Below are 25,561 nucleotides of genomic sequence, written 5' to 3'. Positions count from 1 at the left end.
CTAGACCAAAGGGTCTTTCTGTATTTGAATCCTCTCCCTCCTCATAAATTGAGGATAAAGCTCTGAAGTAATCAGAGCATGGTAGAGGAGCTCTTTTCCAATGAGGAAGGAGCAATAGCAGTCATTACAGGAGGAGTTAAACTTGTCACTGTCGATGTAGATGTCACTGGCCTCGATGGATTTGTGATTGGCCTTGAGGACGTTGATACAATCGACAACTGCTTCGACGTTTTCGACAAAGTCGAAGGGATGGAAGTGATCAGCGTTAACTGGGTCGACGTTCGAGGCGTCGAAGATCTTTCTTTCAACTGAGGTGCCAAAGGCGTTGGTGATGCAGTTTTCGGCGTCGACGTGTGAGTCGACAGTGGCGACGCCTTGTGCGTCGAAGAGGCTTTCACTCGACTCAAGGGTTTGTCACGCTCTCGAGGAGTGCCGAGGTCGACGACTCATGGCTATCGTCTCTACCAGGTTTTTCTCCTGGGTTAACGCCTTTAGGTGTCTCTGTGGCTGCGTTCTCGAACACCTTCATAATTCTTTTACGGAATCACTCCCACTGAGCCGGGAAGCTGTTTATGGTAGGGCATGTTACTCTCTCTGGTGAACTGGAGGATGATGTCAAGGGCGATCTGTGACGCCTTTTATTTACTGTGCTTCGAAGCGGATGAGTGATGCGATCCGCTGCGAAATCTAGATCTGGAATGTTTTTTTGTTAAGGAGACTGCATTCTCGACTTGTCTGAGGTAAATTTGGTAGGGTTAATGGATTGTTTAGGCCTACCTCTCTCCAGCATCCCTCTGTGCTCCCTTAAGGCTTTCGCCGTCATCGATAGGCACTCATCGCATTCCGAACCGGGATGCTCTGCCACGAAGCACCATAGGCAGAACCTGTGGGGGTCTATCAAGGACATCTTTGCCCCACAATCTCAGCACTTTTTGAAGCCAGATCGGGCATAGATGGAGTAAGTGAAGAGACCATCTCATATTGAGGAATCAAAGGGTTTCTTGACAAAAACTTGAAGAATGTGTTCTCTTCACAGAACCAAGTGTCACGTTCCCAAAGCTCATGAAGCGCAGAAAAACTGAACTGAGCAACAGAGGCTGCGTGTGACTGTTTCTACCACTGATGACGTCAACATCGAGACAGAGGCCTTTGAGGGACATCGACTCGACAGTCATAGACGCGCAGCGCCCTCTACTGAAAACATTTTTCCGAAGCAGCAAGCTGGATATGGAAATATCATAGATAAGGAATATGTGGGAGGACACAAAACATTCGAAGGGGAAATTACAGAGTTGGAGGACAGAAATGGCAGGCACAACCTATGTTTCTATGGGATTCCTGAAAAGGCTGAAGGCGAGGACCCAATCAATTTTCTATAAAAATTGGATCCCCTCCATCCTTGGAATTTCTTTCTCACCACCATCAGAAACTTCAGCAAGCTCATAGAATCAGACCTTGCTTTACCAGAACGGACTCTTCTCCAAGACCCTTCATTGCATGTTTTCTCCAACATCATCAGGCAGGTCAGATTCTTCAAGCGGTCTGGAAAAAAATCGTGTATTCTCTTACAAAATAAGAGTTTTCATTTCTCCTGACTTCTCCAGTACTAACCAAGCAAAAAGGAAGAGATTTCTAGACGTGAGACCTATTCTTAAATTGCTCAACATCGGATTTGGCCTACTTGACCCGGCAAGAATGAGCCTCACCATGCCTGATTGTTCCACCAAAGAATTTACCAATCCAGATGAATTGTATAACTTGCTCCAAGCTCTGGAAACTACTTCGATGGATGTTTCATCTCCTAAATCCGTGACCAACTCCCCGTCAGATTCTCAAACTCCTATGTCAACCTTCAAAGTACCCAAGCATCAGCATATAGAATGTACTCCCAAATGTAGTAGATCTACTTCTTCTATTCCTTTGGAGATACCAACCACCTCAAGTCATATTAGGGACAAATCTAGATCTCCAATTAAAACAATGGATCATTCTTTCACTGCCTGTAAAATCAGATTTATTTGTAAGTTTATTTTTTATGCCTATGATTGTTATAACATCTCACATCCATAGTTGAGTATAATCCTGTTTTTATAACTATTCAGACTCTCTGATGTGTTTAATTTTTCTTTTCTCACTTTGATATCCTCTATTTGCTCTTACCTCTCTTAGTTATGCTTCTTCCATCTTCACACCCGACACTCCCTAAGACTCATGCTTTTCTTTTTCTTCTAATAACTTCTCCTCTACCAGTATTTACTCACTTATATCTCTTCACATTCATCATTTTCGTTATCTTATTCTTTTTCTTGTTTTGTTGTCTCCCCTACCTTATGTTCTTACCTATATGTTCATAGTTCGCTTTTGAATTTAGTAACATCTATTCCATTGTCTCTTTGGTCTATATAAAAATGTTTTTAAGGAATTATATTTATGGTTGTGATTTAACTGTATATGTTTCTACAGTTAACATCTTCTTAATGTCTTCCAATGCCTATTAAAATCACAACATGGAATGTTAAAGGTCAAGACCACCCTATCAAACGCAGCACGATATTTTCATAATTATCTAAGCAAATATCTAATATCATTTGCCTACAGGAAACTCGCTTATGCTCTGATGAAGAAAATCTTAAGATTAAAGCTTCCTGGTCCAGCCAGACATATTTTGCTACCCCTGTAGATAGGAAAGCTGGAGTCTCTAAATTAATCAATAAACTTTTAAATGTCACCCTAATCAATGAAGACAAGGATCCACAAAGCAGATGTATCATTATTGAGAGTCTCGTTAATAATCTCCCCGCAACTGTTATCAATGTATATGGCCCTAATGCCCCTAATCCCTATTTCTGGTCCTCTTTACTCACTAAAATTGCACAAAAGACTTCTGACACACTCATTTTCTGTGGGGATATGAATCAGATAGTTGATTTTGTCCTAAACCGGAAATAATCATCCAAGTTTATCAATTCCAGATCCCAAACCAGCTTCCTAAATTTAATACAAAATATAAACCTATTGGACTCGTACCGTTTTTATCATCCCCAAATAACTGATTTTACATTTTACTCTGCACCTCACCAATCCTTCTCTAGGCTTGATTATTTTTTTGTTAATTCATCATTAGCTCCTTCCATTGTAAATTCTGAAATTGACCCTATAACTATTTCCGATCATGCCCTAGTTTCTACGGTACTTGAATGATCTTCCTCTAATAAATCTTCACTGAGATGGAGATTCATTTCATTTCTTTTAAAAGATCATTCCTTTATTGATAAAACCAACTCCTTTATTAAAGAATTTTTCTTTAACAATCTTCCTCAACACATTTCGGTACATAACAACTGGGTTGCCTTTAAAGCCTCCTTACAGGGTTTCATAATCCAGTTTGTGGCTATCAAAAAGAGACAGTCTGAATCTACACACAACTCCCTCTTAGCTTCTATAAAATAACTTGAAAAATCATATTATGCAAAACTGGATCGGAATATGTTGAAAGCCCTTATAACAAAGCGCCTTGAGTTTAATAAAACTTGCACGGACAATGCCGCCAATTCTATTCTCAGCTCAAGAACTAAACTTTATAATAATTCTAATAAAGCCGGCAAAATGTTAGCTTCATATCTCAAGAGGAAAAAAGAAAAATCGACTATAACCTACATAACCTCTCCTGAAGGTATCAGATTATCTAATCCAAAAGATATTAGCGATGCATTCATTCACTTCTATTCTAATTTATACTCAGATGATTCCTCCATTAAATCTGATTATATCAATTCTTCCTTCCAAGCAAATAAAAAAGCTGATATACATGATATCGTAGATTCTTCTCCCCTAGACTTAACAATTTCTATTCTGGAAATTAAACAAGCCACACATGATCTTAAACCTAACAAAGCCCCAGGCCCTGATGGATTCACGCTAGAATTTTACAAAACCATTATTGATTCTATGGCTCCTAACCTGTTAGAGTTATATTCCCACTTTGTCAATATTGGACAAAGTCCTGATTCTTTTAGTGAAGTGCTTTTCATTCTTTTTCCTCAAGCCAGACAAAGACCCCTCGATTGCCAAAAATTATCGACCCATTTGTCTGACTCAAAGATCTACGCAAATATTATTGCTAAACGTTTAGAAACCTTCCTTCCTAATCTCATACATCGTGATCAATCTGGATTTACTAAAGTGCATCATGCCTCCTCTAATTCGAGATTATTATTTAACATTCTAGCACAATCTCAAAACTCACTGTACCTTCGGCTTTTATGGCCCTTGATGCTGAAAAAGCGTTTGACCGTGTTTACTGGTTCTCTTTATTTCATTCCCTAAGATGGCATGGCCTCCTCCCTACTTCATCAACTTAATTAAAATCTTATACTACTCACCCACCACTTGTATCCTAATTAATAATTCTCTCAGGCTGACCCCTTTCCCCCTATTGTTTAACCTAGCTTTGGAACTCTTACTTTAAAGCATCAGATTAAACCCTGGCATTAAAGGAATTTTTATAAAGGAATTTTTATAAACAACATAGAGGCCAAACTTTCGGCTTATGCCAACGACATTCTAATATATATTTCTGATCCTACTTCCTCTATACCACATTTAATTTCCACTATTAATGATTATTCTATTTTCTGGCTACAAATTAAATTTTGATAAATCAGAAATGTTGCCCCTTACTTATATTTGGAATAGGTCCAACACCCCTTTATCGGGTTTATCTTGGCAATCGTCTCTTATTAAATACTTTGGACTTCTAGTTGCCAAAGGCACATATACCACTATCAACTTAATGCTAACTACATATTGGAAAAAGTCTCTGAAATGACTGAAAGATGGTAACCTCTGTTTCTATCTTGGTGAGCTCGGTGGCTTAGTGGGCATGGCTTGGTGGGCATCAAGATGATGATTACTCACACTATTCTATATTCGCTCTCCATGATCCCCACCTCTATTAATTCCTCCTTTTACAAAAAACTTGACTCATTACTATTAAAATTTCTCTGGAACCACAAGACTCCTCCTGCATTGCAACTAACAAACTAAAACGTTCTACATCCTTAGGTGGAGTCAAATTCCCGGACTTTCAACTCTACCATAAAGCTTTCGCTTTAAAACAACCTGCAACCTTTAAACATCATGAATTCCACCTAAGCAAAGCTCCTCTCTGGATCGCAATTGAAGCTAGCTTTATTTCCTCACTTTCTTTCTCTCATTTCCTAATCACATCTTCTTGGCCAAACATTACTTCTTATCCATCACTCCACTTTTTCAAGATCGTTTGGAATAAACTTACTATTAATTCCTTTAATGAAATAGAGCCCGAAGACTATTTTTTGTGGTTTAATAAACAAAATTCCACCAAAGCTAACCTTTTAACTATATATTGATGGTATATTTCCGGGATTACATTCATCAGACAACTAATTCAAAATGAAATAGTAATCCCCTTTCTGATAATTTGTACACAATTCAGTAGTCCTGCAGATGATCTTTCCTTCCATACTTCATTAATCAAATCAATTACTAAATTTCTTTCTACCTTTAAGCAGAAATCCCCTTCTCCTTTTTTTATTCTTTTAAAGTTGTGTATGTTCCTAAATGACCCTCCCTCCCCTAATTTACTTAATCTCACTACTATCAGGTTTTGGGAAACAGATTGGAAACTTCAGCCCCCCCCTAGACATATGGGGCCTCATTATGACCCTGGCGCTAGTGGGTTAACGGTGCCGTAAAATGCTGCGGCGCCGTTAACCCATTAACGCCTTACTACGAGGTCCCTTTGCGGGACCCGACCTGAACGGCTGGTCTAGACCAGCCGTTAAAGTAGGGACCCGAAAAGGGACCTTGGTTGCTAAGTACAGTACCGCAATTTGTGGTACCGTACTTAGCGCCTTCCCCAGTCCCATTGAGCCCTATGGGGCAAAAATGGGAATGGGGAAGGGCCAATGTTCAATGGGGAATTACCGCCCTGCCAACCTTGGAATGGGATGGTAATTCCCCATTGAACATTGGCGGACTCGTTACGATACCGGCACCAACCATGGTGATAATAGCGCCATGGTTTAGCGCCAGTATCGTAATGAGGGCCATGGCCTAAAATCTGGAAGATATATCACTCCACATCTTCTGCTGCCAATCTCACCCAAATTTATTTTTGTATTCTTCACACTTTATTCTTCCTACTCCTTCCCGTATTGCTAAGAGTTTAGTTGGTGCATCCAATAAATGTTGGTCATGTAATGAACCCAATGACGATTTTACGTATTTAATCTTCAAATGTACATATGTTTATGCTTTTTGGTCTAAAGTTTGGATCCAAATGCAATCAATTTCTCTCTTCACTGAACCTTTAACACTTGCTAATTTAATTATCGGTCCTATAATCAATCCGGTCATAAGTCAAATTGACTACTTATTTGTTTAACTTGTTTATTAACATTGCTTTTCATAATATCACATGCCATTGGAAAAATGCTACTAATCGTTCTTACAATCTCTGGTGGAACTCAATTTGCTCCACTCATCGAATAGAACAATGCCGTGCTTCATTATTTGATTATTTGCATACATTCCAAAAGAAATGGAATAGATTCATACAATACTTGAATATGAATGTCTAAAAGATAAACTATCTAGTTATTTCACCCCCTTCCCTTCCCTCTTGTCTGATTTGGATATGAATTCCCCCTAATATTATTATTATTTTCTGAATTGTATCTCAGTTTTTCATTAATCATAACTAGTTTATTGTAACCTCGGACATCAAATATTCTCATTACATTTGTACAACTTTGAATGCACTAAGTTATGTAATTTTCAGAAAACTTAGTTAACTTTGTTGTAATTTCTGACATTATTTATCATTAATAAAAATATTTAATCAAGAAAGGGATTAAGGCAGGTAACTCCCACACAATTGATACCTTTGGGATATATCTACTTACATGGGAGATTTTTTTTCTTAGCGCAAGAGGCCAGACAGATTTTGGGAGCCTCTTTTGATAGGCAGCTCACACCTCAGGCCTCTATTCACATCAAGGTCCCTCCAGCAATATGTTAGGCCTCTCTCTCAGATAGGGCTCCCAGCGTCCAGGCAAAGGTCCCCAGCAAGTGTACCCAGGCTCTCTTGTCTATCTACTCTCCTGGGTGTCAGCCTTCCTTTTGTCAGCTCTCCGCTGTCAGTCTGCTCTCCTCTTTTTGCCCTTCTTTCTCCCTTTAGATTGAAAACTGATATCATATAGTGCTGAGGACATTTACATATTATGAATATTCCCACACTATGGATTGGAGGTATGTACTGTGGATAATGGAGAGGAGGAAAATGCATCATTTCAAAATGACATGTTTTTACATTTTATTTCTCAATCAATCTCACTACATGGCAACTACCGCCACTTTTCAGATAACTGCATGAAAATATATATTTTTGAATTCTACATTTTATGGCGAATCGGGGAATACTGGTTTTATTTCGGCACACCCTTCCTGGGAGAAGTTATTATATTCGTGGTTTGTTCGTGAGATTACATAGTTACAAGTATGACCCTTCACATCAGTTTACCAACTTTCGAGTTCCTCTTAAGTAGAAGGCCATGACCATGGTTTTCTTCCTAACTAAAATTCTATCCATGACATATGGTTAATATTTACATAGAACTGGCGGTCATTTTGTGATCTTTAATATGTGTCCTGGATGAGGTCACTGGAACACAGAATTCTCTTTTTATTACGGAAAAGGAGTCCAATGTTAATCAAATGGCACTGCATGTTATGGGACCCTGACTCCACATCTAGCTCAACCCCTGATGAGTTTCCAATTCTCCCAAATCACATGACACAAATACCTACCTGGCTCCATGTTATTTCAGCCCTGCCATTAAGTGTCTTCAAAGGTCTCTGTTTGCAGCTAATGCAGAGTTTATGGGGAGAGAGGTCAGACCTTGGTTTTCCTTATCCAAGCCCTTTACGGATTTGATCTCAAATGCTGGATTTCTTAGCATTTAACAGAAAATACCTGTTTTCCTGTAGTGCCTCAGCCCAAAGGTCTTGAGATCAAAGTTTCAGGGGCACAGTTCTTTCAGTTTAGTGGGGAAAACAAGCTACCTATATAATTCTAACAGAATAGCATTTTAAAATGAAAGCATGTGTTTAACATGTAACATTTTTAATTGCATCTGGGCCTTCTGTCCGGGAACAAAATATTTCTTCAATACAATAATATGAGTCTCACTTTCAGCATTATTCACACGTAGGCCACAGTTAACATAGGAAACTAGTGTTCACTTCAGAAGGTTGAAAAGTATGTGTTTTATTTGTGACAAATGCAAAGTGCTTGGCTTCCCTTTAGATTTCCGGATCACAGTCTTGTGCTGAATTGAAGTCAATGTGGCATGCTGCTATCTGTCTCCTTAAATGAAATGGTAGCTTTTCATATTTTATGAAAACAGCAGTTTTAGCCACACCTGCCTTTTGCAATTTATTAGACACATCCAGCAGTTTTCAGTTCTCAGGCACATTTCCCTTCATTTGAGCGCCTGTTAATTTTGATAATGTTGAGATAGGCCCATTTTTGTTCCTTCACTAGGCCTTATGTCGGAAATCAATATTTAAACAGGCCTGCATATTCCAATGGGTTTCAACTTCAGTCAGCTTTATTCTGCCAATAGGGTCTTGCATGGCCTCTCAGTTGCTCTCACTCAGGGGCTGAATTTACCCCCCACGGTGCTCCCCTCCTAGTTTGTCTAAGCCTACAAGTCTCTTTCTTTGTGACTGTTTTTTGAATGACTAGTGGCCATATCCTTGAATTTCCCATAAACATACCTGAAATATTCACAGTGATTTCCTATATTTTCAGTTTGTGCCATTTTTAGAGACTGAAGTGACAGGCTGGTGGTGCCAGAGTGGCAAGGGGCTAATCTCAATATAGCAGTCTTTCCACCACCCTAGCTATTGGTTTGCAGGCAGAGGCTAATCAAAATGCTTTCTAGAAGTTCCTTTGAGCTCACTGATAGCATTGCAGTCTGAGCCCAAATGTTTAACTCTCCTGGCAGAGAGGCACTAATCGCAAGTTTAAAAAGTAGCACGATATTGTGTCATTGGACATAGGGTACGATTTTCTAAAAGTCTTTAAAGTTTAGTAATTAAGTTGGTCTTTAAACACTACACATACGCCAATACCTTTGCCATGAGAAGTGAAGCGATGAGAGGAATAGAATATGAGAGCAGGCACACGTCCTGTTGGTATTTGGATTTTTATTAACCGGTGACCATGCTAGTCCCACTAACTGCCCACCCCGTCCACAACACCCTTCCCTACAAGATCTATTTGAGCTAGCTCTGTGCTTTTAAAGGGCTGTCTATATTGTTCTTGAGCAGTTTTCTAAAAGGTAACAGCTTATTTGCAGGTCTAAACCAGCTACTGGGGAAATACAAATGGCTCAACCAAGTGTGCCTTCAACCACTTTATTTACAAGCAATGTGTTTTACCTCACATATGTTCCTTGCACTAAATTCATGTTAACAAGCATTGGCAAAGCCAACAGTTGTGGATACTGTGTAGACATTAGTCTGGCATAGTCCGAATTGGTCCGAGGCTTTGGCAGTCTGTGCCGTCACCCTGGGCCCTGCAGCTACCTGCTGCCGTGATTATAAGAAGTAACAAGGGCTGTACTGCTTCCAGCACAGGGCTTTTCTTTGTGCCTGTTTTACTGAAGCCACGCGTCCAGCCTCTAAACGCCTGTGGCTCGCTTCACGCTATGTTGACAAAAAAAAAGAGTTCTCAATCGTATTCATATGTCCGCAGTTGGTGTGTTAAATATATTTTTATTTTGTGGAGAGAATGTCACATTTCACACGCTTCATATTAAGCATGTCTTTGTCAAACCATGCAAAAGGTGACTATTTCAGATTACCTTTTGTTAGGATTAAGGACCTCATCACGAGTGGGCGGTATTCCGCTGGTATATCTGCTGGGATACCACCCAATGCAACTAACATTACTGCAACTCGGTCTGGCGCTATTAGCACAGGATCCTGAGTTGTGGGACAGCGGTATGTGCCCATTTATATTGGATTCAATGGTCGCAATGGGACACTTTTGGCACACATGCCACGATAATTGTGCCACAAATGGCCGGAATGCCTGAGGATTTTCCCCAGCTCAGGGCTGGAGGTGAATCCCCAACTTTCCGCCCAACTCATAGTTGGGCGGAGCAGTAATGGGGTGGTAATAGCATTACCACTGCATTTTTACTGCTCAGTCCAACTTGTGATGAGACCCCAAGTCTTGAAAGACAGCCTACAATCCATTTTTAAAACAATTTTGTGGAATTGCATTCTGGTATTTGTAGTCTTCAAGTTGGGGTGAAAATAACGCAATATTTGTAGTCTTTCTGTTTAATATATTTCTAAAAGGATTCCTACATTGCTCGAGTACTTTAATTATGAAGTGTTTACTTTTCAAGTCCGATTGGGCGGAGCAGTAATGGGGTGGTAATAGCATTACCACTGCATTTTTACTGCTCAGTCCAACTTGTGATGAGACCCCAAGTCTTGAAAGACAGCCTACAATCCATTTTTAAAACAATTTTGTGGAATTGCATTCTGGTATTTGTAGTCTTCAAGTTGGGGTGAAAATAACGCAATATTTGTAGTCTTTCTGTTTAATATATTTCTAAAAGGATTCCTACATTGCTCGAGTACTTTAATTATGAAGTGTTTACTTTTCAAGTCCGATTTATAAAACAGAGTATTGCTGAAAGCCAAACGTCATGGTGAGGAGAGGAAAGAATCAGAGGACACCTTTGTTGTGATGATTTACCCGGTCCATGGATGTGGGAAGAGTGGATGTTGGACTGAAGTAGTTCTACTTAGCCCTGTGCTGATTTTCATGGTACCAGTTCAGATTACATGTGGGTTGACAGCGTCGGGCCACTTTTTTCAAGTTTCGCCCACGAGGATTTCAACCCACAAAATCACATTAAAGTGTCTTCAGAACACGTCTTGTATTGATGTTTTGCTTTGCATAGAATATTTCAATATAGATGTTTGTTTTAAAAGGTGCACACCTTTTATACTTTGTCAGCCATGTTCTAGGGAAATCTCCTCTAGCTGTTTTTTTTCCCGGGTATTGAGGATTCATTTTGTGAAAGGCGATGCTCATTTCTATTTTTAATTGTCTTCTATTGGGAAAGGCCAGTTGAATAAAATGTACGTATTTCACTTTAGGATACGTTCAGTCCCTGTGTGTATGTTAATGCAACCCCACACTTTTTTTCTGGGTTTGAGTCCTATTGATGACATTTGAAGACCTGCAGAATTGCTTACTATTACTGCTTCAGTACCTTTCCGGCAAGTAGGCTTTGTCACAATTGCACTATCCTGCCACAAAAGCACTTTGCCCTGTGTGGCCGAGGGCCAATCACTGCCCTTACATCCTTGGAACGTGCAGTCATTAGGTATGTCTGGATTACTTGCCAGTGATCTTCATTACTCTTCGTCCTACTCTTCATCGTCACAGTACTTTCTTTTGAGGTACCCATCTCAACAAATGAGTCGGCTCACTCGGTCGCTACTCCAAAATAAGTCTCCCTCCTGATAGTGCTACAACCATAATATTTACAGCTAAAATTCAGATATTGAATATCAGTAGAATGACTAATTTTGTGACGTATTTTCTGTGTTGCAAATAAAGGGTGCCCACACACCTTTTGCCGCCCAGATCCCTGCAATTCCAAGGGCCTGTCTGGGCATGGTCAACATATTCCGAAGTACTTACACCGTTTGCCAGCTTTGCTATCTTATGGCCAGGTGGTACGATGATGGTAGTGCCTGTAAAATACCTTTCCCATGGGTACAATAAACCAAAACTGTTGGCTTTGCCAATCGTGTTTGTGCACCTTAACAGCGAACCACGTGCTTTAACTACTTTAAGATGTTTACTGTTTTTTTTTACAGCCTTAGGGTTAATGATTTGGTATGGGCACAAGCAATTTCGCCCCCATAGCAAAAATGAAGTCGGCACCCACATTTATAGAAACGCATAGCTACTTAATGGGCTGTACTTTTATTTAGGAAACAGTTTACAGGGAAGTATATACTTTCTCCCGTTACATCGCTGTACTGAAGGAAGAGTTTGTCATTGTATTTAATCTCATTGGAGCTGATGTATGCGCGAGTCGTTGGGCGCGTGCGTCACGCATTCTAATTGTGGGGTTTTTCTGTGGCACTCAGCCCCACCCAGGCGCGATCGTGTGCTCCTCTGCACTCGGCCGTTTCCTTTTCTACCCACCTTCTTCCTCGCAGAGTCAGTATGGCTGACTTCCTGCGGGTCCCTCGCGGGTACCTGGTGCTGCTGCTGCTTTCCTCGTGTTTTCTTCTGCCGGTGAGTCCCCGTTCCAAGAGAGTCCTATGCGCCCCTGGGGGACCCCGGTCCTGAGCCCGCGCCCCCACCCCCTTGTCTCTCAGTTGGTAGCTGCGTCCCCGGGAGGACTCTCATTAATGGCCACTTTACTCTGATAAAGACCCCTCATTCCAGTTGCAGGGTGAGGGGCTGTCAGACAGCCGGGACGAGAGGCGAGCCAAGCTCTCAGGTGAAACGGCGCCCATACAAGTAGCGCGCATTTTGGGGACATTAGAATAACCACCGCATTTTATGTTTAAAATATTTCAGTAACTGCGATTCAGGTACAACTCGTTTTGGGACAGGTATTGCAAGCTGGGCTCTCTGCTCGTTTCACTTGTCACAATACATACCCGAACAGAAACCGGTCTATAAACCAAACCACAAGCCATATACACTCATTAGGTGCTTGTCTGCAGGTGCAAGAGCGAGGTCTAATCGCCCAGTTTCCTCCCTCTGCGGGTCTCCACGGAATGGCGGTGCTTTGCTCCGTCTATTACAAGTCCCATTCCTGCCCTGTGTGGGGACGGGGTGTATGGAGGAGCCCTACACCCCAAGGGAGTCCGGTGTGCATTGGCTCTTCAGTACCTATGCTTGTCAGGCGTGCCTTTGCTTGTCTGAGGGGTTCTTTTACAGCGCTGATTGTGTCACTCTCAGAAAGGCTCTGATGCCTGATGGCCAAAGTGCCGAATTTACCAGTCGGATAAGGAGCGAACAGTGCTTCAACTAAGTGGGGTGACAAAGGTCACAGAAATCTGCATTTGGCGGCGAGAGGTGGCTTTAGTAGTTCTGGGCGTGGGCTACGTGTAGTGTACTAGTAAGGTTTCATCTTTTTTAAAAATGTTTTCTTATATTGTTTGCCTCTGAATCCATTCGGAATTGTGGGCAGTTGGGCACAGCCATTCCCAGCCACAGTGTCTAAGTAAGTAGGAAAAGCATTGACGTCCTGTCTGAGCTTTTGCTTTCTTGCTAAATATTCAGGAACTTTCTGCTGAACTAAATTGCTGCAACCACAAGTTACTTAAATGCACTCCCACCTGTGCATTATATCACACTCCAAATAAAGTAACTTTTAATGTTGCGCAAAAAAACAGTGTGAATATAACTTTTTTATTTATATTCCTTTTAACATAATAACATGCTCCTTCAACGAATGTGTCAAATCAATGACCGAACAAATGCCTAATGACATTACTGTTATCAAAGGAAGAGATTACCTGCTTGGATTCCGACATTCCAATGAACGTCAATCACTGCCTTGGTTACAATTCCTCTGTATATACCTCTCCTCAAGGATACTGCGGGCGATGTGGAAGGCCTCTCTAACTACAGACTAATATCAATTCCCTACCCGACAAAACTGTTAAGAGACATATGTCCACGAACAAACATTGGAACATGTGCACTTTACACAGCCAAATAACCTGTTCTATGGGAAGGTGCCCATTCGGGGAGGGTCTCCAACTACATTTTAGCTCACTGTACCTTTCACAGAGGGTAAATATCCATTTGCATATGAGTCTTTGTCCCACCCACAAGGGCAGTCCAGCACCAAAATGCTAGGCAATTCTCCTTTGAACAAGAGTACCAACAGCAACCACAGACACGTGTTTCAGCCAAGCCAAGCCTCATCCTTCATGCACAAAACAATGGCCATCATCTCGCTCATGTCCAGGATAGACTACGCCATCAGCCTATACCTCGAAATGCCGAATTATCTGCTGATGAAACTGCAAGGTACACAGTATGTAGCGGCCAAACTTATCAAACTCTCACAATGGGACCATATCACTCCAGCGCTACATTGGCTGCCAGTCATAAAACAAATCACATTCAAAACCATGTGCATAACACACAGAGCACGCTACAGTCAAGCAGTGGAATTCTTACAAAAGAAAATTATCATTTATCAGCCAACCAGAACGCTCAAATCCAGCAACGACATTCGCCTGGAACCTAAACCATACACAACAAAAAAACTTGGTGTATCAGCGTTCTCTTGTCTAGCTGCAAAATTGTGGAACTCCCTCCCAAGAGAAAGGCAAAACATGAAGGGCAATCTAAAATTCAGAAAACTCCTAAAAACTTGGCTCTTCACCTCAGAACCGGATGAAAACGAATGAGCAACACCTGCAACCCTCAGAATGAACACACAAATTGCAAAACAGAGGACTAAACTGAACCACAACAAAGTGCACGGAGGTGGAGGGACGTCTGAGTGGGAGGGTAACCCGGGTGACCCTTTCCCAGGCTAGGGAGAGAGGTGGGAGCATCCTAGATTGAACCACAGACAGAGGGCATTAGAGTTAAAGGAAAGAGTAGTGACCAACCAGATATAACACGTGACCCAGGGAGCTCGAGGGCACAGGGAAAAGCCCCTCTCCCACTCAAGGAGCCCAGGGAGGCAATGGTGGCTGCACACAAGGATATGCCATGGGACAAAGCGGTTTAGACATCCATTAGTCTGAACACATGGGCGTGGGGGGAGGTGGAGGAGGCATCACCACTAAACAGCCCTTCTGACAACCCACAACTCCTCACAGAATACAGGAATGAGACCCCCCCCCCTAGCACACCACAATGCACAACCCTGACAGTTGCCACAGATGGCCAAAGCGGATGGGAAATGATGGAGCAGCACCACTAACCAACCCACTAAAAAACGAATCCATCTGCTTACACCTCTCAAACAAAACACAACCATACCTATACAGCACAACAAACCGCACACACTTAACTACACTACAACAATGAAACAAACCACACATGGCCTTACACAACAGCACATGACAAATACCGACCGAAAAACCACACCTATGGTCAGTGAACGATGTAAACCGAACTGAAGCTGCTAACAGCACATCACAGCTCACTTGTGCTTTTTTCCCGCAGTCCTACTAACCTACCCTACCCTCTTACTTTTCAGAGCGCCAGGGGACCCCTCAGGTGGTGATAGTGCATGGTATAAATATCCTTTAACATAACATGGTATCCGCACAGGCTTCGACTGGCCTGTAGGACAATGCCTGAAACAAAAACACAAAATGCTAGTATGAGCCAGTTGTTTGGGTCAATGTGGGCCTCTTTTTTTGGCCCATGTTGGCCAGTTTCATGAGTTACTTCACTATGCGGACAGTAGTTTTCACCAGTGCTACTGAATGAATATTCTTTAAAAGGCATAAATTGCATCACATTTGATTAATAACCTCCCCCATGGGTACTACTCAAACAGTCTGTCACAAAAGGAATTAATTGCCATTTACAACTGTGGGCCTCTTTTTCATTGGCGCCCGATGGCCCAATCCGTTCTGTAGAGGAAGAAACCGAATCGGAAAATGTTGAGGTACAAAACATCCAAGATTTTTGGCCGACTTTTTTCTAAATGTTTGTGCATTTTTATAGAAAAATAGATTAGGGTTGCGGTTAGGGTATAACTTAGGGTAGTGGAGAAGGTGCTTTTTTTTTAAGTGCAAAACGTCAAAAGAATTTTAGAATTTCAGCCCCAAAAAATTCTGTCTTTTCTACTTCGAAATTTGTTTGCCTTTTTTTTTCACGGACATCCACCTGTAAAATGTTCCCAGCAACAACACAATCAACACATAAGACATACCAACAGCACACGAGGGTCGCATCGATCTGATATTCGCACCCAAGCTCAGCACATGGTGAAACCCGAACTGAAGCTGCCAACAGGACATCACTTTCCTACTCCCTCTTCACCAGACCAAAGCCCCCCTCCCTCTTCTTGTTTCCAGATCCGCCTGAGCGCCTGGGACCAATATGGTTGGTGACAGTGCCCGGTACAAATACCTTTAACATGAACATTCCAAAAGTTGCAATTTCTCATGGCTACTGCTGCGTTCCTCCCCTCCCCCGCAGTGACTCGTGTGTTGGCTTTTGCCTCTGCTTGAGGCGAGTGAGACTTTGAATGTCGCATAACCCTCCTCAGTACGGATCCTGGAAGCCTCCGCCAACGGACTGTTTCCATTCCTGGACACGGTGCTCACTGTATGCTTTAAAAAAGTTACCAAATGCTCCTGTTCCTTTTCGGACAAGGTTTGGAGCTCGGTACTTTTAAAAGCCAAGAAGGACACAGATAAAGCAGGACATTCAATGGAATCTCTACTCTCCTTAACCTCTAGGTGGCGCGCTGAACGGCTGCAATATTGTAGGCCTTTGAATGCTGCAGCCAGGAAAGGGCTTTTATTGAGGTAATCGCCAGAAACGTAGCCAAGGGAAACCACGTACGCTCAGAGGCGACGTTGTGTTTGCTAATGGCAGCACCAAAGCACAACAAGCGATCCTATCGCCACAAGCCATCACCCTCAACCTCCCCTCCACCCAATAGGCACTTCCATTCCAACTGGGAAGAACGGCCCCACTCCTGCAGCCCCACAGTAAAGGCATGTGGGTTCTGCCAGTAAAATGTAAATTGAGACCAGTTTGCGTTTTATACGCAGCGAACAAACGTAAGAAAAGGCCATGTCCACCATGCAAACTATTTCCAATTAGCCACTTCTGTTTCTTAATGGCAACCCCTGAACCCCAACGCAACAGGTGGTCCTTTCAGCATGACCATCTCCTCCACACCCAACTGACGTTTTCCTCACAAATGCAAAAAAGGGTCTGCGACCACTCCCTGCAGCCTCACAGTAAACGGAATGTGAGTGGTGGAGGCTGAGCGAAAAAAATAAACTGCTTCTCGTTCACATTTTACATTCAGAGAGCAAACGGTAGAAGAGTGTCCGGTACGGGGCTAACGAAGACTCGGGGAGCACCGGCAGAGCCCCGGTTCAGAAGTAGATTCAGGGTTCTGCCCCAGGCCCGGCCCACTTAAAGCCATGGGAACAAGTGCCCACAGCCTCCCTTACTTATCCCCTATTCAAGACAAACAGCCAGGGCTGCACATGGCGTTAAAGTGAGATCTTATCTTTATAACCGGTATTAGCAGCAGGCCCTTTACAATGGGAGTTATTAGTTATGGTAGTGACCCTTCAGGATAGGCAGTACTGAAAATGAGGACAATTTACTTTGGGAACCACCCGCCTCCTCCTACCCCCTTCGTGCATGGGGTAGAGTGGTTATGTTGGCAGGGCTGATGGGCAGAGTCTTGTTCCCCCCAATTCCCTACCCTAAGGATGGGGAAAATAAAGTTACAATCAAAGGGGGGTCTCTTTCCAAGTCCTGTGGAGTGAAACAAAGTGTTTACTGCCACTTTTTACACCTTCAAGATGTTTTTATGATTTGACAGGTTAAGTTGGAGAGCAGAGCAGGCTAGCAGGATAACACGCAAGACAAATCCCATTGGTTTTCCGTCACATGTCTTTTCATGCTGGTGGAAAAGTAATGGATTCATATGAAATCCCCCTGACTTTTACACCTGGTAAAAGCAGGGAGAATCCATTGTAGATGGCTACTGCTATAGTTCATTATTGAAGGTATTTAAACTTTGGGCTTACTGCACAAAGCACCCAGACTCGCTTGTAGTGGAAAAGGTCGCTTTAATGTGACAGACCAAAGCTCACAAATCACGCTAACCTGGCCCCTGGCCTTACAGACTAACAAATCTGTTTTTAACAACTTGCCAAACAAATTAAACATTTCAATTCCCCCAACAATGAAATAAATAAGTCCGTTTAAATTCCTCCCTATCTATCCCTTGCTCCCTACCATCTCCTTACCATCTTTTCCAGCCTTCCTTCCCGCTTTCTCCCATCTTCTCCCCGGGGCCATCCCCCTCCATCTTCAATACCTGTTTCCCCTCTTTGCACCCCCGGGGTAGTCCGTTCGTGCAGACAGCACCAACCTCATCCTTTCCCGCGCTATTCCCCCATTGTGCTTCCCTCCCCCCTCATCCAAAGGGGCCATGCCCCAGGCACCAGAAAAACCCTCCCCTGAGGTGTTGCCCCACCTAACCGAACTTACCTCTGCTACACATTTTTATTATGTCTTGGACCGCCCACGTCGCCCCCTAATTCAATAACTATTCCCATAAACCGATAGATGCCCTCCTCTTGAAACTAAAACCCTCACAAAGCTGTGTCCCTGAGCACCAGCACTTGTGCCCCCCACAGCCCCAGCAACATCCCTAACCACCTGTTAAACTTCCTCCCCTTCAAATACCATCCCCCTGCAACCCTCCTCTGTGACAACTTTGTTCAATTCTCTTACCTTGAGCCCCACTCCCGAAAACCAGCTAAGTCCCCTGTTATTTCTATAGCAAAGCTACTCCTCCTCCTTAATTTGCTAAGCCACACCTCCTGCGTGTGCTATAAATTCCTCCGAAACCCCATGACACTCCCTTCCCACTGCCAACATGGGCAGCAAATAGACCCCTCAAAGCCCCTTATCTCAATAAAATACAGTTATGACTGTGTCCTCAGTTGTGTACCAACAATCCGATCTCCCTCCCCACATTCCCCGCCCCAATAGCCATTTACTGGCCACAATTCCACGTCTACGGCAACTCATCTCTCCTACAATCCCCCATCTTCAAAAGAAAATAGTTATGAGTCTCTCTTTGCCATTGCCAAACAACCCCCCTTGTTCCTGCCCTCGTTCCCAATCTGCCCCAATCCAGGAAATCTCTACGTGTATCCCTTGAACTTCCCTTATCCCAGCGCCCTCCCACCTGTTCCCCCCCTTCACTGTTAGTCCCCCCTCCAACTGCCTTCCCAATGCCTTGCGCCAACCTTCTTCACGGAACATTCCCCCCTCTGCTCACTCCCCCACTGCCTCCAAAGCCTCCTCCTGACCCCCTAATACATGTGCTGCCAGCAATTCCGACCCAAATGTAACTCCTAAAACCACCCTGCTTTTACCCCCATCTGTCTCCCCGAAGACAACCCATCCTCACCTGACCAACTCCTTACTCCCACTACGGAAATACCTCCCGGCCCTTCCCTTCCTGGCCCACCTTTAATTCACGCCTTTAACCCCCTTCTTCTAGCCAATGCACCTACCCTCACTTAGAACTCCTTCCTCCGCTATCCTATTACCCTCCTGTTCACACTTGCCCCCCACCTTCCACCTTACTACCATTACACCATGTTACCCACCCTGCACCAGGGGCCCCGTGTACCCCTATTCATGCAGGCCCCTCTCCTCATTTCTCCTCTCCGCCACTGCACCAGGCGCCAAACCTGCGCCCCCGCCCATGCAGTCCAATCCACATACTTGCTCTTCCATCACCTTGCGTCCATTACACCATGTTTCCCAGCTGCACCAGGGGCCCTTGTGCACCCCCGTCCATGCGGTCACCTCTCCTCATTCCCCCCACTGCACCAATGGCCAATCAAGCCAGGTTCCTCCAGTGCTGTGTGTACCTAATTCCCGCCCTACTGCGTGCCCTGTCCCCTGCCCCTCATGCAAACCGGGGCTACTACTGTATGCTCGAAATTGCAATATCCATTTAACCTCTGTGAGTCTCTCCATATTGACTCTGTGCCGCTATAACCCCCTCAAGTCCCCCAAAGCTTCGCCACCGTCTTCCACGCCCTCCCAATGACGGCCACCACCCCCTATCAGTTTTTCCAGTTAGATCAATCCCCGCGGCCCTCCCTTACCCTACCTAAACGTCTGCCTCCTCACCCACCTTCTACTCGCCCCCAAACCTCTCCCCAATCTTTGCGCCCTCCACCCTTTCCGATAAACTGAGGCCCCACCTACAGAAACCTCCAACTTTAACTGGCATACGGACCTTCCCCCCCACCTTCTTGCCCCGCTCCTCGCCCTTTCCCTCTGTCCCCTGCCTGAAAACAATGTGTAATCGGATGCGACCCGCGCATCTGCTGCACTCGTGTTTAAATTTGCACATCCAACGTCCTCGTGCAGCCTTCTTTATTGAAAGCCCAACATGCTGTTGAGGGCTGACCTCTGCTTCCTCCGCCCGCCCCCCATGGGCGGGGCGAACAAGAAAGAGCTGGAAAGGCACAGACAAACCACTGCTGTGTGCAACGTTGGAGCTGGCCTCGTCGGCACCATCCACTGCAGCCAGAGGTCCATATCTCTCACCCAAAGCCGCCTGGCTGTCCTCTGCCATCCTCGCCCTGAATTCTTTGCCATAACGCACCCACGTGAAACCCCTGAAACTCGTGAATGCCTTTCTAATCACATCCATGTACTTCAACAATGCCACACATCTCTCTGGGAATTTCTCACAATAGACACTTGCATAGATAATAAAAGCCGACGTCCAATTCCTGATCGTCACCGGCACGCTGGGCTGCGAGGCCAACTCCCTTTCCTCCTCCTTAGAACCCTCCTTGGCTCTCACCTCCCTATGCAGAAGCTTGAATACGTCCACAAATTCCCCTGCCCATGTCTTTTCCTTTGTTGATGCCATAAAATGTGCTCCCAACGGTTTCCTAATGCCCATGTATGGCAGCTTTTTCTCCTTTCCCTTTCCCTCTGCATCCTTCTCTTTTGAAACCTGTACCTCGGGTGCAAAGGGCTCAATCACCCTGTCTTTCTGCACCTCCACCAAAGAAACCTTCTTCTCCACAACCAAGGCCCCCATAGCCTGCAAGCCAATCTCTCTCCTCGCCCATTGCACCCCTGCCCTCCTTGCCCCCAATCTTGTGTCCCCCCTCTGCCATCCCCTTCCCGCTCACCTCTTTCTGCCCTGCCATCACCCGTCTGAAGCCTGGCCTCCACTCGTTGCTCCTCATCTCCTTCCTTACTGGGCTCCTGCATGGCTGTTGCGAGCACCTGCTCGGGCCGGGCAGATCCTCATCCTGTGAGCCAGGGGCGTCCGCCCCATCACTCCTATGGTGTCTTCTCGGCGGGGCAGTGGAAACCCCCACCTGGTCCTCTTCTCTCGGGCGAGGAGTACTCTCCTCCACCCTTCGGTCCTCTGTGCTAGGGGCCGTACTGCACCCTCTAGTCTCTCCTCGTAACTCCTGCGGAGGGGCTGTTCTTAAACCCTCTCCCAACTCAGCCTCACTATGCCCACCACCCGAAATCCTCCTAGCCGGGGCGGCCGTTCCGCACCTCTCCCTTTCCTCACTAATCGAGAGGGACCGCTCTCTCCTCCCACCTGCACTCTTCTGCATGTATTTTCCTCCCTTACCCCTCCGCCCTGTCACTACTCTCTGCACCCTGGCGTTCCCATCTTCACCCCCTACCTGCCCTACACCTCTTTGCACCCTCCTACAATCCACTTCCTCCACCACGTTCTTATCCCCAAGACCCCTTCCCGACCCCTCCCCTACCTCTCCTATTCTCTTGGACCCAACTCACTCCTGCTCCTCCTACTCCATGTCTCCCAAACCTCTCTTCTACCTGCAGCAGGTGTACATGCCACCACTGCCGCCAGAGCCCCATCTGCTGCTGCTCTCCGCTGTGGTCCCCCCCCAACATCCTCCTTCTCACCCATGACCTCCCCCACCGCCCCTTCAAGCTGCGCCTTGGGTGCCCTGCTGATAATTGCCAAGGCTTCCCACAATGCCTGTGTATCGATCAACCCCTTCTCCTTTGCCACCTGCTCAACCATTCTGCTGCAGCAGCTTTTCTTCAAGCTTGCGCCCCGCCCTGCCACACAACTTAACAGCAGGCCCCCGAGCCAAATGCTCCCTTTGAGTGTTGCCCGCCCAGGGGGAAAGAAGCTTCTTTATCTGAAAAATCTTTATCTGAAAAATCCCCCAAACAAGCCCACTAAAACTAGACCTCAACAGTAGCCCCCCACGCAGATACTGCATGGCAGCAACTGGCTGCCCACTTAATTATTATCTGATTATCTCAAGCTGCAGTATTTCCCTTCTCTAAAACGCATGTGCGGCCCTTTAAGGGCTCTGCACTGCCACCTGGCGGCTGCCGAGCGACACCGCGCTTCAGGCCTACGCACTCCTATGGCCATACAGCCGCCACACGACAGCCCTTCCTACCTTCCTCAATGCTCTCCCAAACCGCCCAAATGTGCCCTACTGGGACACCTACCCTCCGCTTTGCCCCCCGCGAGAGCTGCCTAACTCCCTGCAAGGACGCTTTGCTACAAGCACACGACCCCGCTGGGACTGCCTCTCTCTCTTCTGAGCCGCGACGAAGACAGGACACATGCAAAGACTGGTAAGCGTTGGGCGTGCTTTATTTACAGCACACCCGACGATATAACAATATACAAAAAATTAAATAACCTTCTAGCAAATATGCCTACCCGCCCCCAGACTACAGCCAACTAGAAAACCCCCACACTTGCTAGACCTCACTAACCTTACTCTAACCTAGGCCACACAAAGGGAAGGCACGGGAGCAGGCGACCTGGACAAACGCTTGTCCTAAACCGTCGCTTGCTCTCGAACCTTCCCAGCCCCCTTAAATAATCCCGGCGGCACTCTATGCGCAGGCCTGTGCAGCGCCCAAAACAACCCCGGGGGGAAACGCTTCGCCCCCGTCCCATCCTTTTTTAGACACAACGTGAAAATGAGAACAGTAAAGGCGATTAAGTCTGTGTTTTAGTATTTAATTCTCCACTACAGGATCCAAACAATTACAATTGTACAGTGGGAACCTTTTACACACAATTGCAAACAGAAGTCCCCTCTATGCAGTTTAGGATTCAAAACAAAATCATACCCGTACTTATTTCTACAATGGTGTACACGTTCTCAGGCTGGCTTATCATGTTACTTGTGCACTTTTAAAGTTATCTGTATAAAATGGATTCCACACACGTCTTCCACCCTATCTAGTTAAGTTCCTTCTGGGACAGAAAGTATCCAATGACATTCATGAGTTTTGTGTTAATGAATTGTGCGCACTTAGTGTTGTGGCCCGCAACATGCCTCCACGCACTGACAGACATTGTCGTCTTTGTAAATCTACAGACAAAGCGGAAAGTTGGAAGCACCATCTGCTGAAGTGTGAGGTCTTTTGCTTGTTAAGGCACGGATGGTTAGAAGAGTTTATTTTTTACTTTAATGTTTTGGGGATGCCTTTTGGCGGGAAGTCAGATATTGCTCATTTTACCTCTTGTGCAAATAATGAAATGCATATATTCTGTGTTGGGTGAACAACAAATATCTCCGTCTCCATTAAATGGCCACGGTAGTGGCCGTGTAGTTATGGTTAAGTTGCTGTTTCCATAGGAAGAACACTTTTTGGGCGGCTTATAACTCCGCTCCCCCTGGACGAATCCTCACCACACTTTGCAAAAGAAGTATATGGCCCACTCTGAATTATATCGCAAAGTTTGGTGAGGTTTCGTCCAGAGGGGCAAAAGTTATAGGGGGGTCCTAAAAAGTATTTTTTTTCCCATAGACTGAATGGGGGAAAAACTTTGCACACAGCTTTAGGTCAAACCGATGGACGGATTTTTACCAAATTTGCGGCAGGTACAGGGGCTTGGTCTAGAAAGCGTGCTTTTGTACATTTGGTGACCTTCCGTGCAGTACTTTTCATTAAAATGACCAAAAAGTAGGTCTGAAAAAATTTGTGATATCTATGTCCGCTTCGCGGTCACACTTCCCTGTTCGGTCCACACGCAAGATACCGATTGGCTAAGAGGCTGGCGTCATGACCGGACACGCGATGTCTCTGCCGATTGGCTGCAGCAAGACGTGTTCTGCGTCAGATTGTTTGGATGCTTCCGACATCTTGGATCCGCCGATGGCGGAGCGACAACCAGCGGAAACATGCTATATTTATAAAACTCTTTTGCTGTGTCATAGAGCGTTGGGAAAGTTTCAGACAGTAAGACATGGGTGATCAATGCATTTGTTCTGGCGGTCGGTCTTCATAATGTATTTTCTATAGCCCCCTTGTACGCACAGAAAATGAGGGGTCTAATAAGGGCAGCATTTCAGTCCGTGCAGTGCACAGGGAAATTGTAACTGTTGTAAGGACACGCATGGTGTTAGCGAACATTGAAATTGACAACATGCCGTAATTGCATTACTTTTTCCTATGGGTATTGTATTCATTAGTACGCCGCCATGGGTGTGACATGCTACGGTGGTTGTGGCCAGGGCCTAGAGTCTTGGATGCATGGCCGTCGGCCGAAGGCCAAAGGCCTTACTTCCAAGACTGTAGGCCCTGGCCACAACCACCGCAGCATGTCACACCCATGGATACACCCTGGTTGTGGGGAGTGTGTGCAGTGTTGAAGTGTGCCAAGTGTGCCAAGAACAAAGTTATAAGCACTGGACCTCCAAGCCACTGCACACCTATCCCATGTAATATCTATGAATATACAGCTAGGAGTGCAGCCTCTGGCCAGAAGCACTGAAGGATACCACACCTATAGAAAAACCCCAACTACCACGCATCACTAAGGTGGTTGTGGGGAGACCCTGCACTCACTACAAAGATATAACCTCATCACTTACAAGTCAACATGGGTTTTATCTAGTGCAGTGGTTGTGGCCAAGATGTATACTTTTCGGTGCATGGTTGCAGGTTGTATGCCATACACCCAAGCATGTACACACTGCCCACAACCACTGCAGCTTATTACATTTATACTTCACACCCACACAATCGATCATGTATCTGGCAGGTGTGGCCAGCTCCCAGAGTCCCAGAGCATTACTCTACAATTTAAGGGTAATTTTAATATTTTTTCCAACTCAGCTGTGTTGGAGATTGCATTTTCTAAACTATTTAGTCTTGTTGTGGCTTGCTCACACATGGGTACTGTCATACCATGTACATCTAGTTTGTCTGTGGCACTAATTTACATTATTGGTTGCATTTCTTTATTTAACATTGTTTCATTGAATTTGAAACAGCTTGCAAGAGTTGGCATTAAGGCCATACAATTGACATTTTTGTGCGCAATTTGTTCCATAACATCAGTTGCACATGCATTATCGCCATAAAGTGCATGAATGTGCCGGTTTTTCAATACTGCTTGTGCTTCTGGCGATAGTACACCAACTGTAATACTTTTTAAGATGTTGGCATAAGTGAGATCTGCAGATTGCTGCATGTTCTCTGTTAATTCTCTGTATTGGAAATGTTGCCAAAGGTTGACATTTCCTATGCTGCCAACAGTTTTACGGCAGAGTTTGTGTCCTAAGGTTTTAAAAATAGGTTCACCTTTCACTGGTGTTAATTGTAGAAGATCTCCGAAAACGATAATGTGTTTCCCTGCAAAGAGTTCTTCGTTGTTACTTTTAAGTACTTTTTGTAATCTGAGGTGAATCAAAGCCAACATTAGGG

At 44.7% G+C, this 25,561-nt stretch overlaps 1 protein-coding gene across 3 annotated transcripts in view; it reads left to right on the top strand.

Annotated features, from left to right (window-relative positions):
• Positions 1-25,561, top strand: part of LOC138568036 (NXPE family member 3-like) — a 770,737-nt gene that overhangs the window by 232,418 nt on the left and 512,758 nt on the right. For 2 of the 3 annotated variants that reach the window (XM_069646415.1, XM_069646417.1), the window contains exon 1: positions 12,254-12,385. The exons of the other annotated variant lie outside the window; for it this stretch is intronic. In XM_069646415.1, the coding sequence (XP_069502516.1) occupies positions 12,314-12,385 (72 nt within the window). In that variant the 5' untranslated portion in view covers positions 12,254-12,313. Of the gene's footprint in view, positions 1-12,253; positions 12,386-25,561 lie in introns of those variants that run through there. 3 annotated transcript variants of the gene reach the window in all.

The sequence above is a fragment of the Ambystoma mexicanum genome, chromosome 1p (assembly GCF_040938575.1).
Source record: "Ambystoma mexicanum isolate Mex_15411 chromosome 1p, UKY_AmexF1_1, whole genome shotgun sequence".
In the NCBI taxonomy this organism is placed as follows: Eukaryota; Metazoa; Chordata; class Amphibia; order Caudata; family Ambystomatidae; genus Ambystoma; species Ambystoma mexicanum.
This window is presented reverse-complemented; position numbering and strand designations above follow the sequence as displayed.